This window comes from Hemisphaericaspora subhashii (assembly GCF_019202705.1).
Source record: "Hemisphaericaspora subhashii strain CBS 10753 chromosome Unknown scaffold21, whole genome shotgun sequence".
NCBI lineage: Eukaryota > Fungi > Ascomycota > Pichiomycetes > Serinales > Debaryomycetaceae > Hemisphaericaspora > Hemisphaericaspora subhashii.
The window spans coordinates 77,332-98,317 of NW_026057348.1; the positions used below are offsets into that span (position 1 = coordinate 77,332).

At 33.3% G+C, this 20,986-nt stretch overlaps 8 protein-coding genes across 8 annotated transcripts; 5 read left to right on the top strand and 3 right to left on the bottom strand. All coding sequences in view use genetic code 12, as the record gives it.

Moving 5' to 3' along the window:
- Window positions 1-1,035: 1,035 nt before the first annotated feature.
- On the top strand, window positions 1,036-2,496 carry J8A68_004432 (cytochrome P450; the record flags this gene model as incomplete). Its single annotated transcript, XM_049408390.1, has 1 exon — window positions 1,036-2,496. One exon carries the CDS (start codon window positions 1,036-1,038, stop codon window positions 2,494-2,496), a length of 1,461 nt encoding a protein of 486 aa, XP_049262277.1.
- A 363-nt stretch (window positions 2,497-2,859) lies between these two features.
- Window positions 2,860-8,433, top strand: J8A68_004433 (uncharacterized protein; the record flags this gene model as incomplete). Its single annotated transcript, XM_049408391.1, has 1 exon — window positions 2,860-8,433. The coding sequence occupies one exon, from the start codon at window positions 2,860-2,862 to the stop codon at window positions 8,431-8,433; it is 5,574 nt and encodes a 1,857-aa protein (XP_049262278.1).
- Window positions 8,434-8,656: 223 nt separating this feature from the next.
- Window positions 8,657-9,046, top strand: LSM6 (U4/U6-U5 snRNP complex subunit; the record flags this gene model as incomplete). The annotated part of the gene is made up of 2 exons (XM_049408392.1): window positions 8,657-8,867; window positions 9,024-9,046. 2 exons carry the CDS (start codon window positions 8,657-8,659, stop codon window positions 9,044-9,046), a joined length of 234 nt encoding a protein of 77 aa, XP_049262279.1.
- A 303-nt stretch (window positions 9,047-9,349) lies between these two features.
- Window positions 9,350-10,061, top strand: ATP17 (F1F0 ATP synthase subunit f; the record flags this gene model as incomplete). Its single annotated transcript, XM_049408394.1, has 2 exons — window positions 9,350-9,412; window positions 9,822-10,061. The coding sequence occupies 2 exons, from the start codon at window positions 9,350-9,352 to the stop codon at window positions 10,059-10,061; spliced, it is 303 nt and encodes a 100-aa protein (XP_049262280.1).
- Window positions 10,062-11,289: 1,228 nt separating this feature from the next.
- On the top strand, window positions 11,290-15,423 carry KIN2 (serine/threonine protein kinase; the record flags this gene model as incomplete). The annotated part of the gene is made up of 1 exon (XM_049408395.1): window positions 11,290-15,423. One exon carries the CDS (start codon window positions 11,290-11,292, stop codon window positions 15,421-15,423), a length of 4,134 nt encoding a protein of 1,377 aa, XP_049262281.1.
- Window positions 15,424-15,614: 191 nt separating this feature from the next.
- J8A68_004437 (uncharacterized protein) lies at window positions 15,615-15,959 on the bottom strand (the record flags this gene model as incomplete). Its single annotated transcript, XM_049408396.1, has 1 exon — window positions 15,615-15,959. The coding sequence occupies one exon, from the start codon at window positions 15,957-15,959 to the stop codon at window positions 15,615-15,617; it is 345 nt and encodes a 114-aa protein (XP_049262282.1).
- Window positions 15,960-16,242: 283 nt separating this feature from the next.
- Window positions 16,243-17,991, bottom strand: J8A68_004438 (uncharacterized protein; the record flags this gene model as incomplete). The annotated part of the gene is made up of 1 exon (XM_049408397.1): window positions 16,243-17,991. The coding sequence occupies one exon, from the start codon at window positions 17,989-17,991 to the stop codon at window positions 16,243-16,245; it is 1,749 nt and encodes a 582-aa protein (XP_049262283.1).
- Window positions 17,992-18,549: 558 nt separating this feature from the next.
- Window positions 18,550-20,064, bottom strand: INO2 (Ino2p; the record flags this gene model as incomplete). The annotated part of the gene is made up of 1 exon (XM_049408398.1): window positions 18,550-20,064. The coding sequence occupies one exon, from the start codon at window positions 20,062-20,064 to the stop codon at window positions 18,550-18,552; it is 1,515 nt and encodes a 504-aa protein (XP_049262284.1).
- Between the last annotated feature and the right edge of the window lie 922 nt (window positions 20,065-20,986).

The following is a 20,986-nucleotide window of genomic DNA, read 5'->3' on the forward strand; positions in this document are numbered from 1 at the left end:
GTGGCAAAGAAAATTGTCATAAAGGAGAAGAGTTGGTGGGGAATTGCGTTCTTTCAAATGAAGTTAGCAAGAAGATATAATTACGATGAGACAAGGTAATATCCTTATGAGTAGGGAAATAACAATGGACAAAAGTGAAAGATGCTATTGTTCCAAGAAATGAATATGACAAAAATGGAACTGTTGTCGGAAGCGGAATATTTGCTTTCCCGTAGATGATGTCTTGCATGATGCAGTGCGAGACTACTAAAAATGATTGAGATGAGTATGGGGAATGCTCAATACAATTTGAATGTTGGACCGGGTTGTGGCTAAACTTTCCTTGGTTCCTCTGTAAAATTGAAGCTATTCCATATCCGCCTCACACGTAGAGAAAGAGAATTTGTGCATTTCCATGTAGTGTATTTATGACTATCTCTAATGGTAAGAATTCCGATGTTGACAACCGTATTCCTTGACATGTTATCTCCGGTTCGTGCGTGTAGAAAAATATCTGGAACTTCTTAACCCCGCAATAAAATAGACAACGCCGACGGTACCTAAATTTATGAAGGATTAAGGTTTCCATTCTCAGAATGCCAACGGTCCTAGTTGAATGCAGACAAGGTCAACGGCAGTGTGAACTGCTATTAGAGTTTGGATCGAATAGGTTCATTCCAAAGCATCACTCTTCTATTTCTAGTGTGAGAATTAACTGGTAAAAAATTTCATGTTTGTTGCGCTGCAACCCCAGACTTATAAAATAATTTCTTGTCGCTTAAGATGTTCTATTTACCCAAAAATAAATTTAGATTCTTCACATGAAGAAGTTAGTATCAGGGGACAGAACCCATATAAATATGTCATGGAATATTCCAACACCCACTTGTATAAATTAAAATTGGTCCAGGAGCTATAGCTTATACGCTAATAATGATCACTACCAAGGAGTTATCACAATTAGATTCTTTCTCATACCTCACCAAATGGTATGTGGTTCTTCCACTTGTATTGGTTTCATATTGCTTATATCAGACACTTTACACCAGAAGCTTAATGAAAAAGTTTGGAGCCAAGTTTCCTACCAATGTAGAAAGTGATGGTTGGTACGGGTTTACCGTATGGAGACAATTATTAAAAGCAAAGGATGAAGGAGTATTACTCGATTTTTCCGTTGAAAGATACGACACAACTCCCAATCCTGAAGTTTATACTTTCTTATTCAGGATTCTTGGAATCCCAATCATTGCTACCAAGGAACCTGAAAACATCAAAGCTATCTTATCGACTCAATTCAATGATTTTTCATTAGGTTTTAGACATGAGGTTATGTTACCAGTTTTGGGGGATGGAATCTTTACCCAGGACAATTTAGCTTGGAAGCATTCTCGTGCATTACTTAGACCTCAATTTGCTAGGGAACAAGTTGGTCATGTCAAATCGTTGGAGCCTCATTTGCAAGTGCTTTTCAAACATATTAGAAATTCTAAGGGTAAAACCTTTGATATTCAAGAACTCTTTTTTAGATTAACTGTTGATACATCAACTGAGTTTTTATTTGGCGAATCTGTGCAGTCACTAAGAGATGAATCAGTCGGTATGGCACAAGACGCAACCAATGTTGATGGGAAAGCAGAATTCGCAGAAAACTTCAATTTATCTCAACAATATTTGGCTTCCCGTGCCCTTATGCAAAAGTTCTACTGGATAATTGATACAAAGGATTTTAGAAAGGCTTACAGTAAAGTACATAAATTCGCCAGCCATTATGTTCAACGAGCTCTTAATATGTCTCCCGAGGAATTAGAAAAAGAACAAGGGTATGTCTTTTTGAATGAATTAGTTAAACAGACTAGAGATCCACAAGTCTTACAGGATCAATTGTTGAACATCTTGCTTGCTGGTAGAGACACCACCGCTGCTTTATTATCATTCTTATTCTTTGAATTGGCCAGAAATCCAGACATTTTCTCCAAACTTAAGGAAGAAATATATGATAAATTTGGATCAGGAGAGGATGCACAAATTGATCAAATCACTTTTGAATCATTAAAGAAGTGTGAATATTTGAAAGCATGTATTAACGAAGCATTAAGATTATATCCATCAGTGCCTCAGAATTTTAGAGTCGCAACTAGAGACACTACCCTACCCACAGGAGGTGGTCCAGATGGTAAATCTCCTATTCTTGTAAGAAAGGGCCAAAATGTCTTTTATACGATTTATGTCACCCACAGGCTGGAACGGTACTATGGTAAGGATTCATTTGAGTTCAGGCCCGAAAGATGGTTTGAACCTGAGACTAGAAAATTGGGTTGGGCATATTTACCTTTTAATGGTGGTCCAAGAATTTGCTTAGGTCAACAATTCGCTTTAACCGAAGCTCTGTATGTGACTGTAAGAATTATACAGGAATTTGCTAACTTGTCAATGGATCCAAATACTCCTTATCCTCCAAAGAAAATGTCTCAATTGACTGTTTCACTTTTTGATGGTTGCAATATAGAAATGTATTAGTTTAGGTTTCTTTTGTAACTAGCTAGTTTACTTGAAATATTAATGCTATTTACTAAAACCCTAAACCCTGTCCTCTGTAAACACATCTCTTCTTTGCCGTCTACAGTGTTAACGCACAGTATTCATTGATTTGCAATTTGGTCATCTACACGACCATCTTCTGAAAAATTAACAAACATCCAATCTTCAATAATAATTTGAAAACAACAATAAAAATTGAGATGTTGTTTTTTTTACAACCAACTTTCAAAGAAAGAGACACAATTTAAGGTTAAGTATAGAGAAGAATCAACTTGTTAAAGTGTCAGCATTGCCAATCATTCAATCACTATCACAAGTAGTAACCAGTTTAAGAAAAGAAACATGAGTGATTTCCTAAATTGGTCATCTGATGCTTTTGCAGACATTTACAATTCCATCAAATTTCAAAACGATATTGATGCCACTACGACCGTCACAAAACCAATAACAAACGATCTTATACATGTCCTCACAACACCCACTCCGCTGGACAAATCCCTCAATACATTGACCAACGAATCTAAACCTATTACATTTCCCAATGGTACAGAAGTTAAGTTGAACCAAGCATTTATTGAAGTAAGCGTAATTCTTGCGAACGAATTAGAATTAGATGAATTGAATTCAGCAGAATTGTTATACCATTCGAATGACGTTAGTTACAAGAGAGGAACTTCACTTGGAGATAGTGCAAGATTAGCTTATTATGCTAGACAGGAATATATTTTGAATATATTGGGACACTTGATATCACATAAACGTCTAGATTCAATTTGTACAAGTGAAGCAGACTATAACAAATTGTTTGACAATATTGTAAAGAGTTTTGAAAAAGTTTATAAATTGATCCTTAATCTTAATAATATGATTGATAAACAGAAAGTAACTAGCAATATAAACAGTCTTGCATTTATAAGTTCAATTAACTTTTCCAGAAGCCAATTATTTTCAAGTCATGAATTATTGGGACTGCTTTTGTTCGGATTAATGGATAATTATTTCGAAAAGTTTGGCAAATTGGAGAATTACAAGAGAATAATTTCTCTTATACTGAATAATGTTAACGATGACGACATCTTAGTTGTACACTTCTTACCAGGGGTCTTGCAATTATTCACCAAACTTATGGAAGCCGTAGGAAATGACCAAATAGTAGACCAATTCCATAAGCACATAGTTTCCACAATATCAACAGATTATTCCGTGATTTCCAATGAAGCTGAGACCATTGACTTATCCAAGTCCAAGATTAGTGGATTTGAAGTGGTCACCAGTTTAGTTTTCCTCACTCAGTTTATTTATTGGTGTAAAGAACTGGGCAATAGAACGGCGAAATATGATTTCAAAGAAAACATTTTAAAATATATGGAGTGGTTGATTAGTTATGGAGCAATGGAAAGAATTTTATGTTATTGTGCGGAAACAAGTCATATAGAAACTCAAAAATTGTTCGAATGGTCAAATATTTATGATTTTAGAGCATTGTTACAAAAGAACTTCCCTAAACTTGTTGCATCTAAGTTCCAGTATCCAGGAGGTCAAGAATTATTATATGCATCTAACATGAAACCTGGATTTGAAAATGTCCCAAGACTAGTAGATGTCACATTCTTGAAGTTAAACAAAGATTTAAACGAAACATTAATCTCCCCATTTTTTCAACGGTTCTTTAGTATGTTTATATCCAATGCTGCCATTATTTTAACTCTGTTAAGAGATTCCGAAGAAGATTTTGTATTGTCGTCAATTAATAGAAAAGAAGAAGAAGATAATGAAAAAGAAGACAATGGTAACGAATCTCCTAGGAAATCTGATAAGCAAATTGGATTAAATTTAGATGAAGTTGCCCAAAGAGCAGATTTAGAAAGATTTTATTTAGCGTTTGCATACACTTGCAACAATCGTCCAGAATTGTGCTCTCTCTTCTGGAGTGATGACGCATTTACCAATGATGTCGTTGGATTCATTTCTTGGGGTTTGGCAAACAACACATCTCCTTTGATAACAGCCACATTTTGTTTGTTTTTAGGATCATTGGCATCTGGAGGAAGTGATGCAGCTGCCAGAATTTGGGAAATCCTTGTCAGTAACAACTATACAACGATGAAGAAGAATGATTATTCTAAAATTTCTGTTGATTCCTTGGTTGATTCTTTGAACTATTATATTGATTCCTTAAATGAGAGCTTTGAGCAAGATTTGAATGAGCAATTGAAGTTAGTCCAAAAGAAGCATGAATTCTTGTTTACTAGTAATCCAACAAAGCAAGATTCAGAAGATCCAAGTAATAACAGAGTTGTAATTGCGTTAGCCGAAGATTCAGTAGTTTTCGTTTCTGGATTTATCCAATTAATTTCGGCCATCGTGAAAAACTTATCCGCAAGCAATGATAGATGTAAAGAAATTAAGCAAATTGCGTATAATAGATTTTCGCCAATAATTAGAGGGTTCTTGAAATTTGATAATTTGATAAATGGTGGAAAGATCTTATCAGTTGATGTTAACTTTCAAAATGCCAATAATGCTAAGTTTGTCGATCTCCCAAATATATTTGTAAGTGACGAATCTCGTATTACATTAACAAACCTAATTTTGAATTTGTTGGGAGATTTCGTCAACAACGACGATGATCCATATATAAGGTATGAAATCTGGAGATTATTGGATCGTTGGGTTTATCATGGCTTGCACGATTTACCTGAAAATTCACCTATCTCAAATCAAGGAAATGATCCATTTGGAAGACAAATCACACCAAGAAAGAAATATATCAGCAAACGAAATGTTAGAATAAATCAAGCATTTACAACAAATTTGACTCACTTGAGTCAGATTGCCAACTTTACTGTATTAGTCAAGAGATTATTAACGCCATTCCACAATGCAAATCAAGCTTTTACGAAGTATTCACTTTTGTATCCATGTGATTTAGGATTTGGATATAGATTCAATAATCAAATTGGGATTTGGCCATATATTGAGTTTTTAATGTTGGAAGTTTTTGCCAAGTCCAACGACATTGTTAACGCAAGAGATAGAGAAGTCTTGCAATTAACAATTATGCAACTAGCAAGTAATTCAATTGGAGAAATTGATTGGAAATTTTTGAACGACGTTGCACCGAATCTTCTTCGTGAAATGAAGAATTTTGACTCGATTTTTGATTCGCTTACTGGAATTCAAATGGATTATAATAGTTTTGTCAAATCACACCACTCTTTAGCGGTATTGAATTATTTATTTGAAAATAAGGCGTTTAATGCTTTGTTCAAAGTGGTAAACATTGGTGTTGATGCTGTCAATGCATCAGATTTATGTGCTGAATTACTTGCTTCAACCTTGAATGTCATTGATAAATTATTGGAAATCCAAGAAACATTCTTAAAAAGATTATTACCTATTTTGAAAAATAAACATACAGTTGAACCTCAACCTCAAAGAAATACATTGGGAATAAATACCAGCATGAGTCTTATTTTGACTGCTCCAAGAAATATATTTGATTCAATATATTTACCTACAAATATTGGGTCCCACGGGGTCAGTGATTTCTATGAAGTGTTATTGTTCCATTTATCAACAGTGGCACATTTTGCATTATATGTTGGAAGTACTAATGGGATTGCCAATATTGCTGTTGACATTTTACAAAAGATTGATGGGTCGAAATTTTTCCGTTCACGTCAAGTTGCCCATTCTATTGATCCATTGTTGCAAAATAATAGGTTGTTGACTACATTTGAAAGTATAGATGAATCATTAAAGATAAAGCACGCTTTCATTGATAAATTTGAAGCATTTGAAGATGATTTAATTATCAAATATAAGATTTTAAGATTTTTGATGGCTAATTTGAATCAATCAAATGGAAAAGTAGCAACAGTGGCACATTTTTTGCTAGGATATGAAGTTAGAGGTGATAATCTAGATCTTGATGACGAAAACAAACGCAATGTTCTTTTGAGAACTTTGTTAAATACCTTGATTGCAAGTCTTGATTTGATTACAGAAATTGATTATTCGAATGGTATAAATCATGTTGTTGATGTTGGTCCTGCAAAACTTTCTTCATTAATATTGGAAATTTTAATCAAATTATGTCGTGATCCTATTTCTTCATTGATTACATTGAAATTACTACGTGACTATGACAACTTTTTTGAAACATTAATCAATTATCAACCAAAACTTGATTTAAGTACTATCTGGTGTGGCAATCAATTTAATGGAGATTTACAAACTGAAGTATCCAATTCGTTTATTGAATCATCTTTGAGTACTCAAGCTTTCTTTGCATTTATAAATCAAAGAAGTTTAATATTGCAATATTTATCATTAGAGTTTCATCACATTAAATCAATTACCAAAAAGGAATACTATATTGAGTTGTTGATTAAGAATAGAGATTTTTTGAATCGTGCACTTAAGATATTAAGTTTCTTGGACGTTTTAAACTATTCATTCAAGAATTTTGAAATTCATAAATATGAATCTTTGGATAAGAAATTTAATATGGCGCTTATATTGGAAGAAGTAAAGAAGTCAAAAAGTGAAGAATTGGATTTATCTACATTAGATAGTGTTTTCAGAATAATGTGTCAAGGTTCAAGTTTGGCCACTCCTGAAGCTAAACAATCATTCTCGAATGAAATTATGGTTGAAGGAAATAGAATAAGTGAATTTGTCACCAAATATTTAGTTTCCGATGCTTTAAAAGAAGTTCAATTGAAATGTTTACATTCTTGGTGTCAATTGATTGAAATTTTGATTACTGATTCTGGATTAAAATCACCCGATTTTATTTTGGAAGTTTTGAATGTTATCCTTCCAAGAACTAATGATTATTTGGAATCAGATATGTTATTTTCCGAAGAGATGATTTCGTTATGTGTATTGTTATTTGATCTTTATGATAAACAGTTTTTAAGTGTAACTACAGGGGAAGATTTCGCCCTTGGAATGGAAAGATTAATTCCATTATTCCAAACATGTGTTGCTGGTATTTTGAATTCAAATTCAACTCCTCATTTAAGGTCTGATTTGTATGTTCTTTCCAACAAGTTTTTGATGAAGGTGTTCAGTAATGATTCGTTCTTACAAGAAATGATCAGGATTATAAAATCAATCGATAAGAAATTTGTGAAGGTTATCTGTAATGATGCTATCTATTCAGAAGGTCCTTCAAGAATCACATCTACTTTATTATTGGAGTCATTGATCCATTTAGGTTCATTAGCAAAAGTTAATTTCATTTTGGAAGCATTAGTTAAGAATAATTCGTTGTTGTTATTAGTTAGATCCATTAAAAGAACCGATCAAATTATCAAGTTATGTACTGAAAAGAATTCCAAGATTACATTAGATAATTTAATATTTGAATTGACTGCATTTAGAGCTACCTTATATCTTTTAATCCGAGTTTCACAAGCAAAGAATGGTGCATTACAATTAATCCAAAGTGAATTATTTTCATTATTAAAACAATCAAATTTCTTAAGTATTGATCCTGATTTAGGATTAAATTTACAAATTGATGAATATCAAGATTATAAGAATATTAAAATCAATGTTTTGTTGGATACACCACTTTCATTAACTGATTTAATGGATATTAAAAATATTAGAAATGAAAATACAATTTCTTATTTTGAATTTTTGATTCCAATTTTCCAATTAGTAAGTACGGTATTATTAGCAATGGGTCCAAATTATAAACCTGGGATTATACAAGCTAAAGAATTGATGAAGAATTTTGATCGGTTAATTGTTGGAGTTATGAAGCGTGAACTTTTGATTGAGAATAAACAAATAGAACAAGGAATTTATAAGGACGATAGTTTACCATTGTATGAGTTAAAGGAGTCGGTAAAATTAATAACTTTGATTGATTCACTTGTAAACGCTGAAAGACAATAAAAAGAGAGTATAGATGTATATTATTAGTTAATAAAAGTTTGTAATTGATGCAAAAAAAGGTTGCATATTTTGGAGGTTTGTAGAAATTTGTTGAAGTTATCCAAAGTGCACGACCATACTCTATCAGTGAAATTTTTTCTCTCTGTTAAGGGGACACACAGATCCAGCAATATAAGATATTCAATAGTGCAACCTCAGGAATATCATAATTTATAATCAAATCATGTCCGAATTTAACAAAACAGATCCATCTAAGTTTTTAAGTGATATAATTGGAAGTTCAGTAGTTGTAAAACTTCATAATGGTGTTGAATATCTTGGTAATTTGCAAAGTATAGATGGGTTTATGAATGTTGTATTAGATGATGGAAAGGAATCAATTAATGGACAAGTGACAAAATCATATGGAGATGTGTTTATTAGAGGGAATAATGGTATGTATTTTAGAAGAAAGTTGTCTTCCAGTAAGTTTGCCAACCAGCTGTTTCTCTCTATATTTTGAAATACATCAAACTACAGAGATTTCAATTAGACAAGCTTTCCAAATGTGACTAAGTAAGTTCAATTTACTAACTTAATATGAATTCTAGTGTTGTATATTAGCGAAGCTTAGTTAAATGTGTATGTATAGTAATAATTAAATTGTATTAATAGAGAAATTCCGATTACGTAATCTTATTCTTCTTGTCACATGACCATATGCACGTGATCCCATAATAATTTTTTTTGTTGTGAAAATTTAACGAATCAAATTTGTTGATTGAATGAAAAACCCGAAAAAGTATTTGGTCGTGTACTTTAGTACAAATATTGCTTTGACCAAAGAAACTCTCAGAAAGCGAAAAATTTGAAAAACGGAAGAAGCGTTGATAGTTGATAAATTGTTTTGATATTAGTATAGTACAGATAATTAAAGATGTCATTTATCATTAGAAGACAGTTATCTACTTTAATCCCACCAAAGATTGCCTCTGTTAAGGTATGTGAATTTTGCAAATCGCATTGAAATATAAGATGTTGAAGAAGGATTTGAATTGCGAATCACGGGTATACATTGAAGTGGAAATAGAAAGGATTGTGATTTAGAAGTAAGATACACGAGACGCTTATGATGCTCCTTAGTTTACTAATGTAATGCCTGTTGTCTTGATTTATACTTAAAGCGAATAATTGAGATGTGAGATTACAGTCATAAATGCAGTGCATCTAAATCATAAAATTGAGAAACACAGGAGAAAGTACAGATACAAGGAATAAAAGAGAGATCTGAATATCGGTAATTCTCACTTGATATCAGTCACGTTGTTATATAACCTAATCCATCAATGTCCAATTCGCCAATGCGTCCAATAATGAAGTCATGAAAAATACTAACCTAAAGCTTATAGAGTCTTGGATCTAATCCAAACGCTAAGAAGATGGCTGAAGTTGTTTCTTTCTATAAGAAATTACCACAAGGACCAGCACCAAAGCCAAAGGCTCCAACCACTCCATGGGGTAAGTATTATGCTGCTTATTTTGAAGGTGACAATGCCTCTGGTAAGCCATTGATCCATTTGGCTATTTTAATTGTCGTTGTTGGTTACACTTGGGAATACCAATCTCACTTGAAACATCACAAGCATTAAAGCATACAGCTGGATTCCATTTACTAAATTATTAAAGTCATTTTGGTTATTTATATTTTGATTGGAGGGTGTTTTAAATAACAATTCCAACTAATTTGTATAGAAAACATGAATATACATGAGGTTTAACTTAACTAGCTTGTAGCTCTTTACAAGACTGAATTTGTGAGTAGTCAAAGAATAAAAGAATGAGAAATATTGAATGGCAGCATTTACGTATTAATGTTTATCTCTAAATCTGCGTGCGATAGACCACATTTCACTTTTAAACTTCAGTAGAGGTAGAGCGTGTACAATGGGAAAGGAATGAATAGACGAGATGGGCTTGTATTGTACATGTGTGTGGTTATTGTTTAATTTTTGTAATGGACTTTTTGATAGGTCCTCATCTGATAAGATTTAGGTGAGAGAAAAGACCCTTTTTGACATTTTTAAGGTACGAAGATGAATTAAGCTCATAAAGTTACTTCTTTGACAGAATTGAATTGAGCGAGTGCATATAACTCTTTATCTAGGTTACCCAGGTACCATTCAGTCTGAGGTGACATTGATTATAAAGAACCATTCTATTATTCTTTTGTTCAATTGATTTTAACAAAGACGGGGGAGGGGGGAAAGAGAGGACAAAGACAAGAAAATTAATTCAGCCAGTTTAAAGACATTGTAAATATCAATGGCTTGCTTGCTAAAAAATGTAACATAAATTCATAATTTAAATTATGAATTTCTACTACCAATATTCTCTACTACTTGTAGGTTATTTCAACATAAACGATTCAATAAATTTCAACTTTTAAATAGATTTTCATAGAAGCAAAAAATTGAAATCAAATTTCGTCATTTTTTGATACAAGATCAATTTTTAATTAAAAGTAAACAACGCAGTTTCTGTTATTTTTACTTTTTTCAATTGCAGTTTATTAGTACAATCAATTGACTTCTATCAATTTGTGCAACCAATTAGACAACCAATTCCCTTCTATCTCTCTAACACTTAACAATTAAAAATTAAATACGTAATAATTAATACACAAAAAAAGCAAAGAAAAATCACTCGACTAAAAAAAAAATGTTTTTTTTTTTGTCATTTTTTATCAAAACTTCAATTTCATTTTCTCTCAGACTTCCTTTCTAAAAAACAAATCTCCCTTTTTAGCAACATCATCATAATCTTAATCTATATATTTGCACAATTCATATATACATACAACTCATCAAAAGTTAAATAATGGATGCGCACGATTATGAGTTGCAGTATCAATCACGAAGAGCTGCAGGTCCTCCTCCTTCAGTTCAACCGCCAATAGTACCTCCAAGTGCGACTACAACCAATGCTTCTGGTCGTCCTGCAACTCCAAGAATGTTAAGAAGTGTAAGTGGATCAGTCAAATCTAAATCAGAATTGACTCCTATAAACCCTATGCCTCAACAGCAATATCAACAAGATCCTCAGCAGATGGATTATGTTATGAGTACGAGTGGTAATACTTCACACAAAAGTCAACCAAGTTATCACCAAAATGAAATAGATTACAATAGTGGTTCCAATTCATCCAATTCTCATAATAAATCATCAAGACATCATAAGGTTCAAGCACCAGTAGCCCAACGTCAAGGAGAATTGTTACCGCCTGCATCAATTCCGTCCCCTGAAGTAAAACAATCATCTAATATGCCAATTCAGCCAGCACCAACTCCAGCAGGGATGGATCCATCTGGGAAAACATCACAGTCTCACTCATCTCAGCAACAGCAACAACCACCACCACCACCGCAACAACAACAACAAGGACATTCGACACAACCTCAAGATCAACGCTCCTCTCATCATCATGGTCATCATAATCATGGTAATGCACATTTACCACAACAACAATTTCATAGAAAATCCATTGGTGATTGGGACTTTATAAAGACAATAGGTGCAGGTTCAATGGGGAAAGTTAAACTTGCTCAACATAATAAAACTAAAGAAATTTGTGCTGTGAAAATTATTCCGCGTGCTGCAAAATTATATCAACGAGCTCATGCTAATGATCCTCCACCACAGACTACTCAAGAGGCAGCTCAAAGACATAAAGAGTTTGAAAAGGAAATTGCAAGAGATAGAAGAACTATTCGTGAAGGAGCATTAGGAAGATTATTATTTCATCCCTATATTTGTAGACTTTATGAAATGGTACCCATGACGAATCATTATTATATGTTATTTGAACACATTGAAGGTGGACAAATGTTGGATTATATTGTTGCTCATGGATCTTTAAAAGAAAGGCATGCACGTAAATTTGCTAGAGGAATTGCTTCTGCATTAGATTATTGTCATAAAAATAATGTTGTTCATCGTGATTTAAAAATTGAAAATATTATGATAAATGAAAAAGGTGATATCAAAATTATTGATTTTGGTTTATCTAATTTATATTCTCCAAAGAGTTTATTAAAGACGTATTGTGGATCTTTATATTTTGCTGCACCTGAACTTTTAAGTGCAAAACCTTATACTGGTCCTGAAGTAGATGTATGGTCATTTGGTGTTGTTTTGTATGTACTAGTTTGCGGAAAAGTTCCATTTGATGATCAATCGGTATCTGTACTTCATGAAAAAATTAAACGTGGGAATGTAGAATATCCAAATTTCCTTTCTCGTGAATGTGTTTCATTACTTTCAAGAATGTTAGTGGTTGATCCATTAAAACGGGCGACCTTATTTGAAGTTTGTCTGCATCCTTGGATGTATAAAGGTTATGAATACAAAGTTGCAAGTTATGTCCCCAAGAGAGTACCTTTAAAACTACCCCTTGATCCAGATATTATAAAGACAATAGCTGCATTTGATTTAGGTACAGTGGAGAATATAACCGAAGAATTAACTTCAGTATTAACAAGTGTGGAATATCAAATGAGTTGTGAAAATTGGTATAAAATAACCGAACAAGGTCGTGAATATGCTTCTGCTAGTAATAGTCATATCTTACCTGATCCGACTGGTGGGTTCCATCCTTTGGTTTCTGTATATTATTTAGCGGATGAAATGAGGAAACGTAAAAAGGCAAAGGAAGAAGCTATTAGACAACAACTTATGCAACAACAACAGGTGCAACAACAACAACAGCAGCAGCAACAACAATTAATGCAAACGCAACAAGCACCATTACCTCCAGTGCCTTCCCAACAACAACAAATGTTCCAAACTCCACGTCAAGTTCCTGTACCCCAACAACAACAACTGCAACAACCACTGCAAGCTGTTTCTGCAGCACTCACGCATAAAGGAAGAGAACCATCTACTCCAAATCAAAGAATTGATGATTTTTCAGGTGCTGAAATTGCTACTCAAGTGGCAGTACTAGCACAGATAGCACCCGGAAGAGGAGAACCAAATACACCTACACCAAGATTAGTTGAAACATTCTCCCCTATATCTGAACAACCACCTGCACCTACTTTAGACCCAGCATCATCAACACAAAAGCAACAACAACAACCAACTCAATTATCAGTTCCAGAACAAGCACATACATTATCAACATTTAATAAACCATCGCGTGCTCAACCCATTGAAACTGTCACAATTGACCAATCTATGATTCCTGAGCAACAACATCAAAGTCCAAGAGAAAGTTTACAACTGGATCATATGGAGATTTCCAAATCAACCAACTCGCCAACAAGTTCAGGTGGACTTAATTCATTATTCCGTAGATTATCATCCAAGAAATCCAAGATATCTAGTCCAAAGAGAACAACTTCTCCACCTGTCGTTATTACATTTGAAGACAATAAACAATCTACTGTATCTCCACAATCCTCAATTAAACGTGATCCATTAGTACGTCGTGGTGTGAGTATGAAGGTTACTGCTAAGGAAAGATCAGCTAGTGAACGTCCAGCAATGAATAAAGTTTCCGATGTACGTAAGCCAGAAACCAGAAAGCCAACAATTAGTCCAACTAGTAAGCCTCATGGATTTATCCCAGTGGAATATTTACCACCATTACCTAATATTGATGCTAATACAAATACAATCATTCCTGACAAATCAACCGCAACAGCCGCAATGACAACAACCGCAACACCTCAATCTGAAAAGACAACAACATTACAAGTTCCAGGTGCTCGTAAAATGCATCCTACGGCTAGAGCAAAATCGGTTGGTGGACAAGTTGGAAAAGATTTATACGTTAATACTCGTGCCAAATTACATCAACAACAACAACATTTGCCACAATTACCTAGTCAAAATAGTGAAGAATTGGAACAAAAAGACGATACTGATGGGTTCTTTGGTGATATTAAATTGGAAGATGTTGAATTTAAAGAAGTTCCTCAACTTACAGAAGAACAAGTCATGGCTGAATATAATAATGCCAAACCAAATAGTATGCCATCTATTGAACATTGTAAGACATTATTCTTGAAAGGATTTTTCAGTGTTCAAACAACTTCAGCAAAACCTTTGCCTGTGATTAGATATAATATAATTAGTACATTGAGTAAATTAGGAGTTAGGTTTCAAGAAGTGAAAGGAGGGTTTGTTTGTCTTCATACTCCCTCAGTTAAGACTAAGGCCGAAGATAGTGGTTCTGGTCATAGTACAATTTTGGATCATTATGTTGATGAAGAATCACCTACCCAACCACAACTCCAACAACAACAAGAAGAAGATATGAATCCCGAAGAAAAGAAATTATACGGAGATGCATTTAAATCATCATCATCATTTGAAGAGAATGGAGAAAAGACTCCCGACACAACAACTAGTCCAGACACTACCAAAACCCCAAGTCGAAAACCATCAATCCATATCCAAACCCAAGGAATGTCCCCAGCTCCATCTACGGTGAGATCCCATCGTTCATCAAACTCCATTGGAAGTGCACATGGTCACAGAAGGAAATTCTCCATTGGTAATACCTTTTTGGGAACATATCGTAAGAGGAATGGATCACAAGTCAATATGCCACCCAATACACCAGCCGCGGCAAAGGTATTACGAGGAATGTATGACGATGATGCTGATCATGTTGGAGATGATGAAGAGTTTGAAATCTCAGATGCATTCCAATATGATGATTCTGCTGATTCTTTGAATGGATATATTGGCGGTAGTGATATGTTAGTCTCATCGAAGATTGAACAACGGGCAAGACATAATAGATCTACAAGTATTTCCAGCCAAGGTGGTGGACCTTCTGCTGCTGGTGCTGGTGCTAAGGTGAGATCGCCATTGAAGTTTGAGATTCATATTGTTAAAGTTCCTTTGGTTGGATTGTATGGGGTTCAATTTAAGAAATTGTATGGGAATACTTGGAATTATAAGACTTTGGCCAGTCAAGTCTTGAATGAAATGAATTTGTAGGTAGGTTTGTTTTACTTTTGTTTTTTAGTCATTCGTATATATTTATTGGGTTTTACTTTGATTTTTACTGGTAAGGGTATAGTTATAGCTTTAGTTTATGATTTTTTTATAATTTTACGTGCAAATTTAATTCAGTTTATTAATACACATTTTTATATAATTACGCGTATATTTATTAGTTACTAATAATCCTATTTACGTTTATCAAATGTATAGTCTCTTTCTACTTTACATATTCTAGTTTCAAAATGGGTATAAAAATCTGCCCTTCCTTGACGTTGTGCAACCAAATGTTCAGAATTTGCTTTCCAATTCTTAATATTCTCTAACTCTTTCCAATAACTGATCGTAAGACCAAACTTGGTAATTGGATCGCGCACACTCTGAACTCCCAAAAATCCTGGTTGATTCTTTGCCAATTCGACCATTCTATCAGCTATAGTGCCGTAGGATTCATCGTCGACTTCGGAACTTAAATCCGATGAGAATGTGACCGCGTAATATGGAGGCTTTGGAGTCTGTACTGCTTGTGACATTCTACTGGAATATTGTATTAGAAGCTAAGGATTGGGCGTGATTGTGGGAACTAAGTGGTATAAATACGCGTCTACACTTCCATATTGATATGACCAATTCGCCAGAAATAATTGGGTCGGGGAACAGAAAATAAAATATTATTTTTGCCCAGCTTGCAAAAGCGCAAGTACTTTATCTACAACATGTGAAACAAATGTGAAATCATACAAGAGAATTCAAGATATAAACAAATAGCCATTGTATAATACAATATTCATTAAAAATATACAACATAAACGTTTTTTATTTATTTTGATGATCATCGGACAATCCGGTAGTCAGGTCCACAATTTCTATAACGGGTGTTTGTGTGGAAGCTTCTTGTGGCTGTGTTTCTGATTGGGAAACTATTGTCTGATCTTTAGTTGCTGATTCAACCTCTCCTGACAACTGATGTGAGGCTGTGTCAGGTACGGTCGCAGCTTGATTGCTTTGTGAAGTTGCATCTATTGAGTTAGTTTCCGATTGGACGGTTTGCTCTGGTACTGTAATTGAGGCGGCTGGCTGCTCCACAGAATTTGAAAAGCCTTCTATATTGTGTTCCTTTTCAGATGGTTGATCTTGAGAGGGATGCAAAGTAACAATTACCGACTCCTTATGAGCTTCCGGAGACTCTGTCAAATCCACAACTTCATTATTATTGGCATGATGCTCATTTTCAACATCGGAATTTTCAACGGTGATGACTTCAGGAGTTGGAGTAAAATTTGGAGTTCTTTCCAATGCTCTCAACCTTGCTCGATCTTCTCGACTTAACCCATTTGAAATCCCTTGGTTTAATTGTTGTTGTTGTTCCTTTAATCGTCTTCTTCTTTCCATTCGTTTTTCAGCTGCGAGCTTCAATTCGAGTTCTTCTTGTTCTTTTTGTTTTTCTAATTCTTCTTGACGTTGTTTTTCCTTTGCTTCCAAACGAGATGATCTCTTTCTTGTAGCTAATAAACTAACTAATTGGATTTCTCTTCTCTTGGATTGTATAAATTTCCGTTTTCTGATTTCATGATTTAATAAATTATCTGTGGATTTTAAAACTTTGGTATATAATGGTTTTAAACTTTTCAACTTCTTTATCGAGTTAAAATAGTCATTGCATTCATAAATATTTTTATATATCAATTCAAATTCAACATTTTCTTTAATATCAAATGATTCGGGTGGGAAACGATCTTCTGGATATTCAGGAGCCAATTTTCTTTTTTTAGGAATTATTAATGAGTTATAGTGGATTGTACGCTTATAAAGTCTATTATCATCAAATAATAAGAAATATTCATCTTGGGAATGAGCATTCGCTGCTCTTTTGGCTGGTACTTGGAATGCAGAATTCACTCTCATTTGTTCAACCGTTAATCCTGTTTTGTCCATCCAATCTCTAAACTTTGAATAGTTTGAAATATAAGAAATAATTATATATAAAATTTCAAATTTGTCTGCAATTCTTAATTCATCAAATTTAGGTTCATTCCCATCATCATTATCTACGTAGTGTACTTCCCCAACTTCTTCTTCTTCGTCGTCTTCCTCATTTTCTTGTTTCCCACCTAAAGGAGTTTCATTTCCAAACCACAATCTAAAAATTTTTTCAAAGTTATTCATTGAAGATAATTTTGAATTTTGTAGTGTTGATATCAAATTAATTTTTAATTTATGTATAAACAACACTTGTTGTTGTTGTTGTTGAGAATTCAGTTCATAATTACCATAATGATCAGGAAAATAATTTAATAATTCCAATTCAAATAAATCAACATCAAATAATTCTGATTGTAATTTGATAAACCCTCTAAAATTATATAACCAATTAATAACATATAAATATTTATAAGACTGTCTTAATCTAACAATATCTTCAGTTTGATATTCTTGATGATTAGGTAAAATAATTGGAGTAAGTTTCAATAATGATTGTATTTGATCATCAGTACCTACATTTAGAGAATGAGCCGGATGTGATTCATTCGCTGCAGGAGTAGCGAAACTTCCTTTGGCAACCATTGTTGTGAAATTAGAAGTGGAAAAGGATCAAAGATGGAATTAAAGCTATAAAAAAAAATATCATGAAAGTTTGAGATGTTTTTGAAAAATTCCAAAATGATTGTAGAAGCTTTTGTGCGAGTTGAAAAAATAGAACAAACGCAACGCGTTGTGAGAAAATCTAACAGAGTCGTGTAATTAAGATCAAAAATTGGCCAAATAGTGAGATACCTGGTAGTAGATGATTAGATAGGTTATCCTTCTTAATGCTCTACTGGATATCAAAGATAGCCTTTAGGGATGAGTGGCTACACTTTCTTATTTACCCAAAGAGACAATTAAAAATTGACTCTTTCCAATTAAATTTGTAATTAAAAACTATATAAACTAAAAATAGATTTTAAAGTAAAAACAAACTTATAAAAACTCTTATCACTAACAAAATAAAATGAATTGAAAAACTTTCAAGGGAGGGCTGCAGGCGGTAGTTGTACACGTCTAGTGTTAGTTTTTAATCTATAATACTAATAATACCATCATTTATCATCATACATATCATCATCTTCATTTCTCACAATCTTACATATTCACATCTCCTAATAACTTCTTTAATTTATCATTTAAACTTTTAATCTCAATAATCTCATTACTTATCCTTACTAAAGCCCCATGTTTAGATAAATTAGGTAATCCTTCTTTATTCACTCTTGCTCTCTTTGATTTCCGTTGTTCTTCAGATAATTCTGGCAATTTATTAAATGCATCTAAATCGATAATCAATTCTAAACAACGATTATAAGCAATCTTACATAATTGGCGTCGTTTTTGTTCAGAATTGGAATGATTAAGACGCTTTTGTTCAAGACTTAATAAAGGTTTATGTGAAGTTCTTCTCTTCTTTTTGGCAGGTTTCGTCATACCATCTTCGTCATAATTTAATTGATTCTCATCTTTTTTGATCTCATCACCTGAATTAGGTGGACTTATTAACATGGCTTGGATATTACTCGCTTTCCTTTTAAAATCATCCAACATAAAACTTGAATTTGCCGCATTTTGCATAGGAGTAGGTAAAGGATATCTTGTTGAAGTAACTGCGGTCGTTTGTGAAGGAATAGTATCTTTCTTTGTATTTGTTTGATTCAAGCCCGGTATTTTCATTGTATGTAACTCATATAAAGGGTTGAATATGTCATCTTGCGTTATTGGATTTGATGAAGGTATTGTCCCATTATTTGAAGCAGCCGGGCTCATATTTTTAACTCCTTGATAAAATTGTAATGGGTCTCCTACAGCATCTGGGTTCGCCAAATTATCTAGAAACTTTTCTAAAGCATCGGATTCAGTTGTGGAGAAAAACTGATCAAAGTCTTCTTCAGGTTGTTGGGTGCGTGGTAGTTGTTGTTGTTGCAGCAGCTGGGAGTGAGGTTGAGGATGTGGCTGGGCTTGAAGTTGAGGTTCAGGTTGAGGTTGAGGTTGATTTTGAGGTTGCTGTATTTGCTGGTGTTGCATCGGTTGTTGGTATGGGGGTTTGGGCTTGTTTAGTTTAGATAAGTCATTATCAAAAGCATAATGTTTAAATTGGTTCATATATGCATCACCATTAGCCAAGATCTGAGCTCTTCCATAAGCAAATTCGTCGTCCTCTCTTGTTCGAGAGATGGCCGCTTGTTGTTGGTAGTGATAGTCATGGGTTGTAGGAGGTAAGCTGGGTACGTATTGTTGATTAAGCATTTGTACCTTCTGTAATTGTTCAAATGATCCAATAACATTCTTTGTTTGTAAGTCATTATACATTGAATAAGCTTGCTCAAAATCCATATCTGAAGAAAGTAAGTCCAAAAAGGATACACCATCAGTAGGTGGATGTTGGTTATTAGGTTGTGAACTAACAGTTGAAGCCATATTGTTTGAGTATCGATTATGGTGAGATTGTTGAAAATTCAGTTGTAGTTGCAAACTTGGTTGTTGTTGTTGTCGATAGTTACTTTTGTTGTTGATATTATTATTAGTATTATAGATAGATGATGTTGTAGTGATGTTGTCGTTGTTATTATTATTGAAGTGGGTATTTACTTTTGCATCACCATTCATTTGATGGATCTAAATATAAAATCTTGATGTATCTTTAAATTAATAGAAGAAAATTATTTTATATTTATATTTTTATATCTCTACTATCTATTTAACTGTTTAAATAAAATAAAATAAGTGAAGTGATAAATTATTAAAATTTTCATGTGATATATTTATATTTATAAACAGTAAATGAAATTAAAATGAAATGAAGGAGAGAAAAAAAAAAGAAGGATTTAATAAATAATTTTTTATTATTTTTTTTTTGCCTTAAAGTTAAAAAATTGAATCAGCATTGGCAATGCAACTCATCAAGTCATTTTTTATTCATAAAGAACATTTAAAGTTTCGTTATATAAAATTAATAAATGACTACAATCTAAGTAAAGTTGAAATAGAGTGACAAAATTAAATCTTTTAACTCTAAGAAGTAATTAATTTTTGTGCCTTGTATAAAGGAGTCATTGTTATACCAGTTTTCTTCAATTGTTAAGAGAAAAAAAAATAACAAAAGAATGGAACCATTTTCGCTCAATCTCACTCATTTTTTTTCTTCTTCCTCATTAAATCCTATTAATTTGCAGCCCCTCCTTGGTGACCCCGCCAAGACCTTCGTCCATACATTTTCCCCTTAATCATTGTCGAGCACTACTGGAATATTCTCGACTAGTCCTCTTTGTATTTATTACTCCGATGTGTTACATTGTATTGGATTGCATTGTTTTGCCGTGACCCTTACTTTATATTTTTTTTTTCTATGGCGGCGGTTATAAATTATTTCCCACGTATTTAGGAAACTTAAAATCTGGGGGCCAAAACTGGCTTTTACTAAAAAAATAATCAAAATCCGCTTAAGATTATACTCCGAATCTTGCATCTTCTTGCGGACTTAAATTTATCCAATTTAAATTTTAAGAAATGGGTCGTTTTTTATTTGATA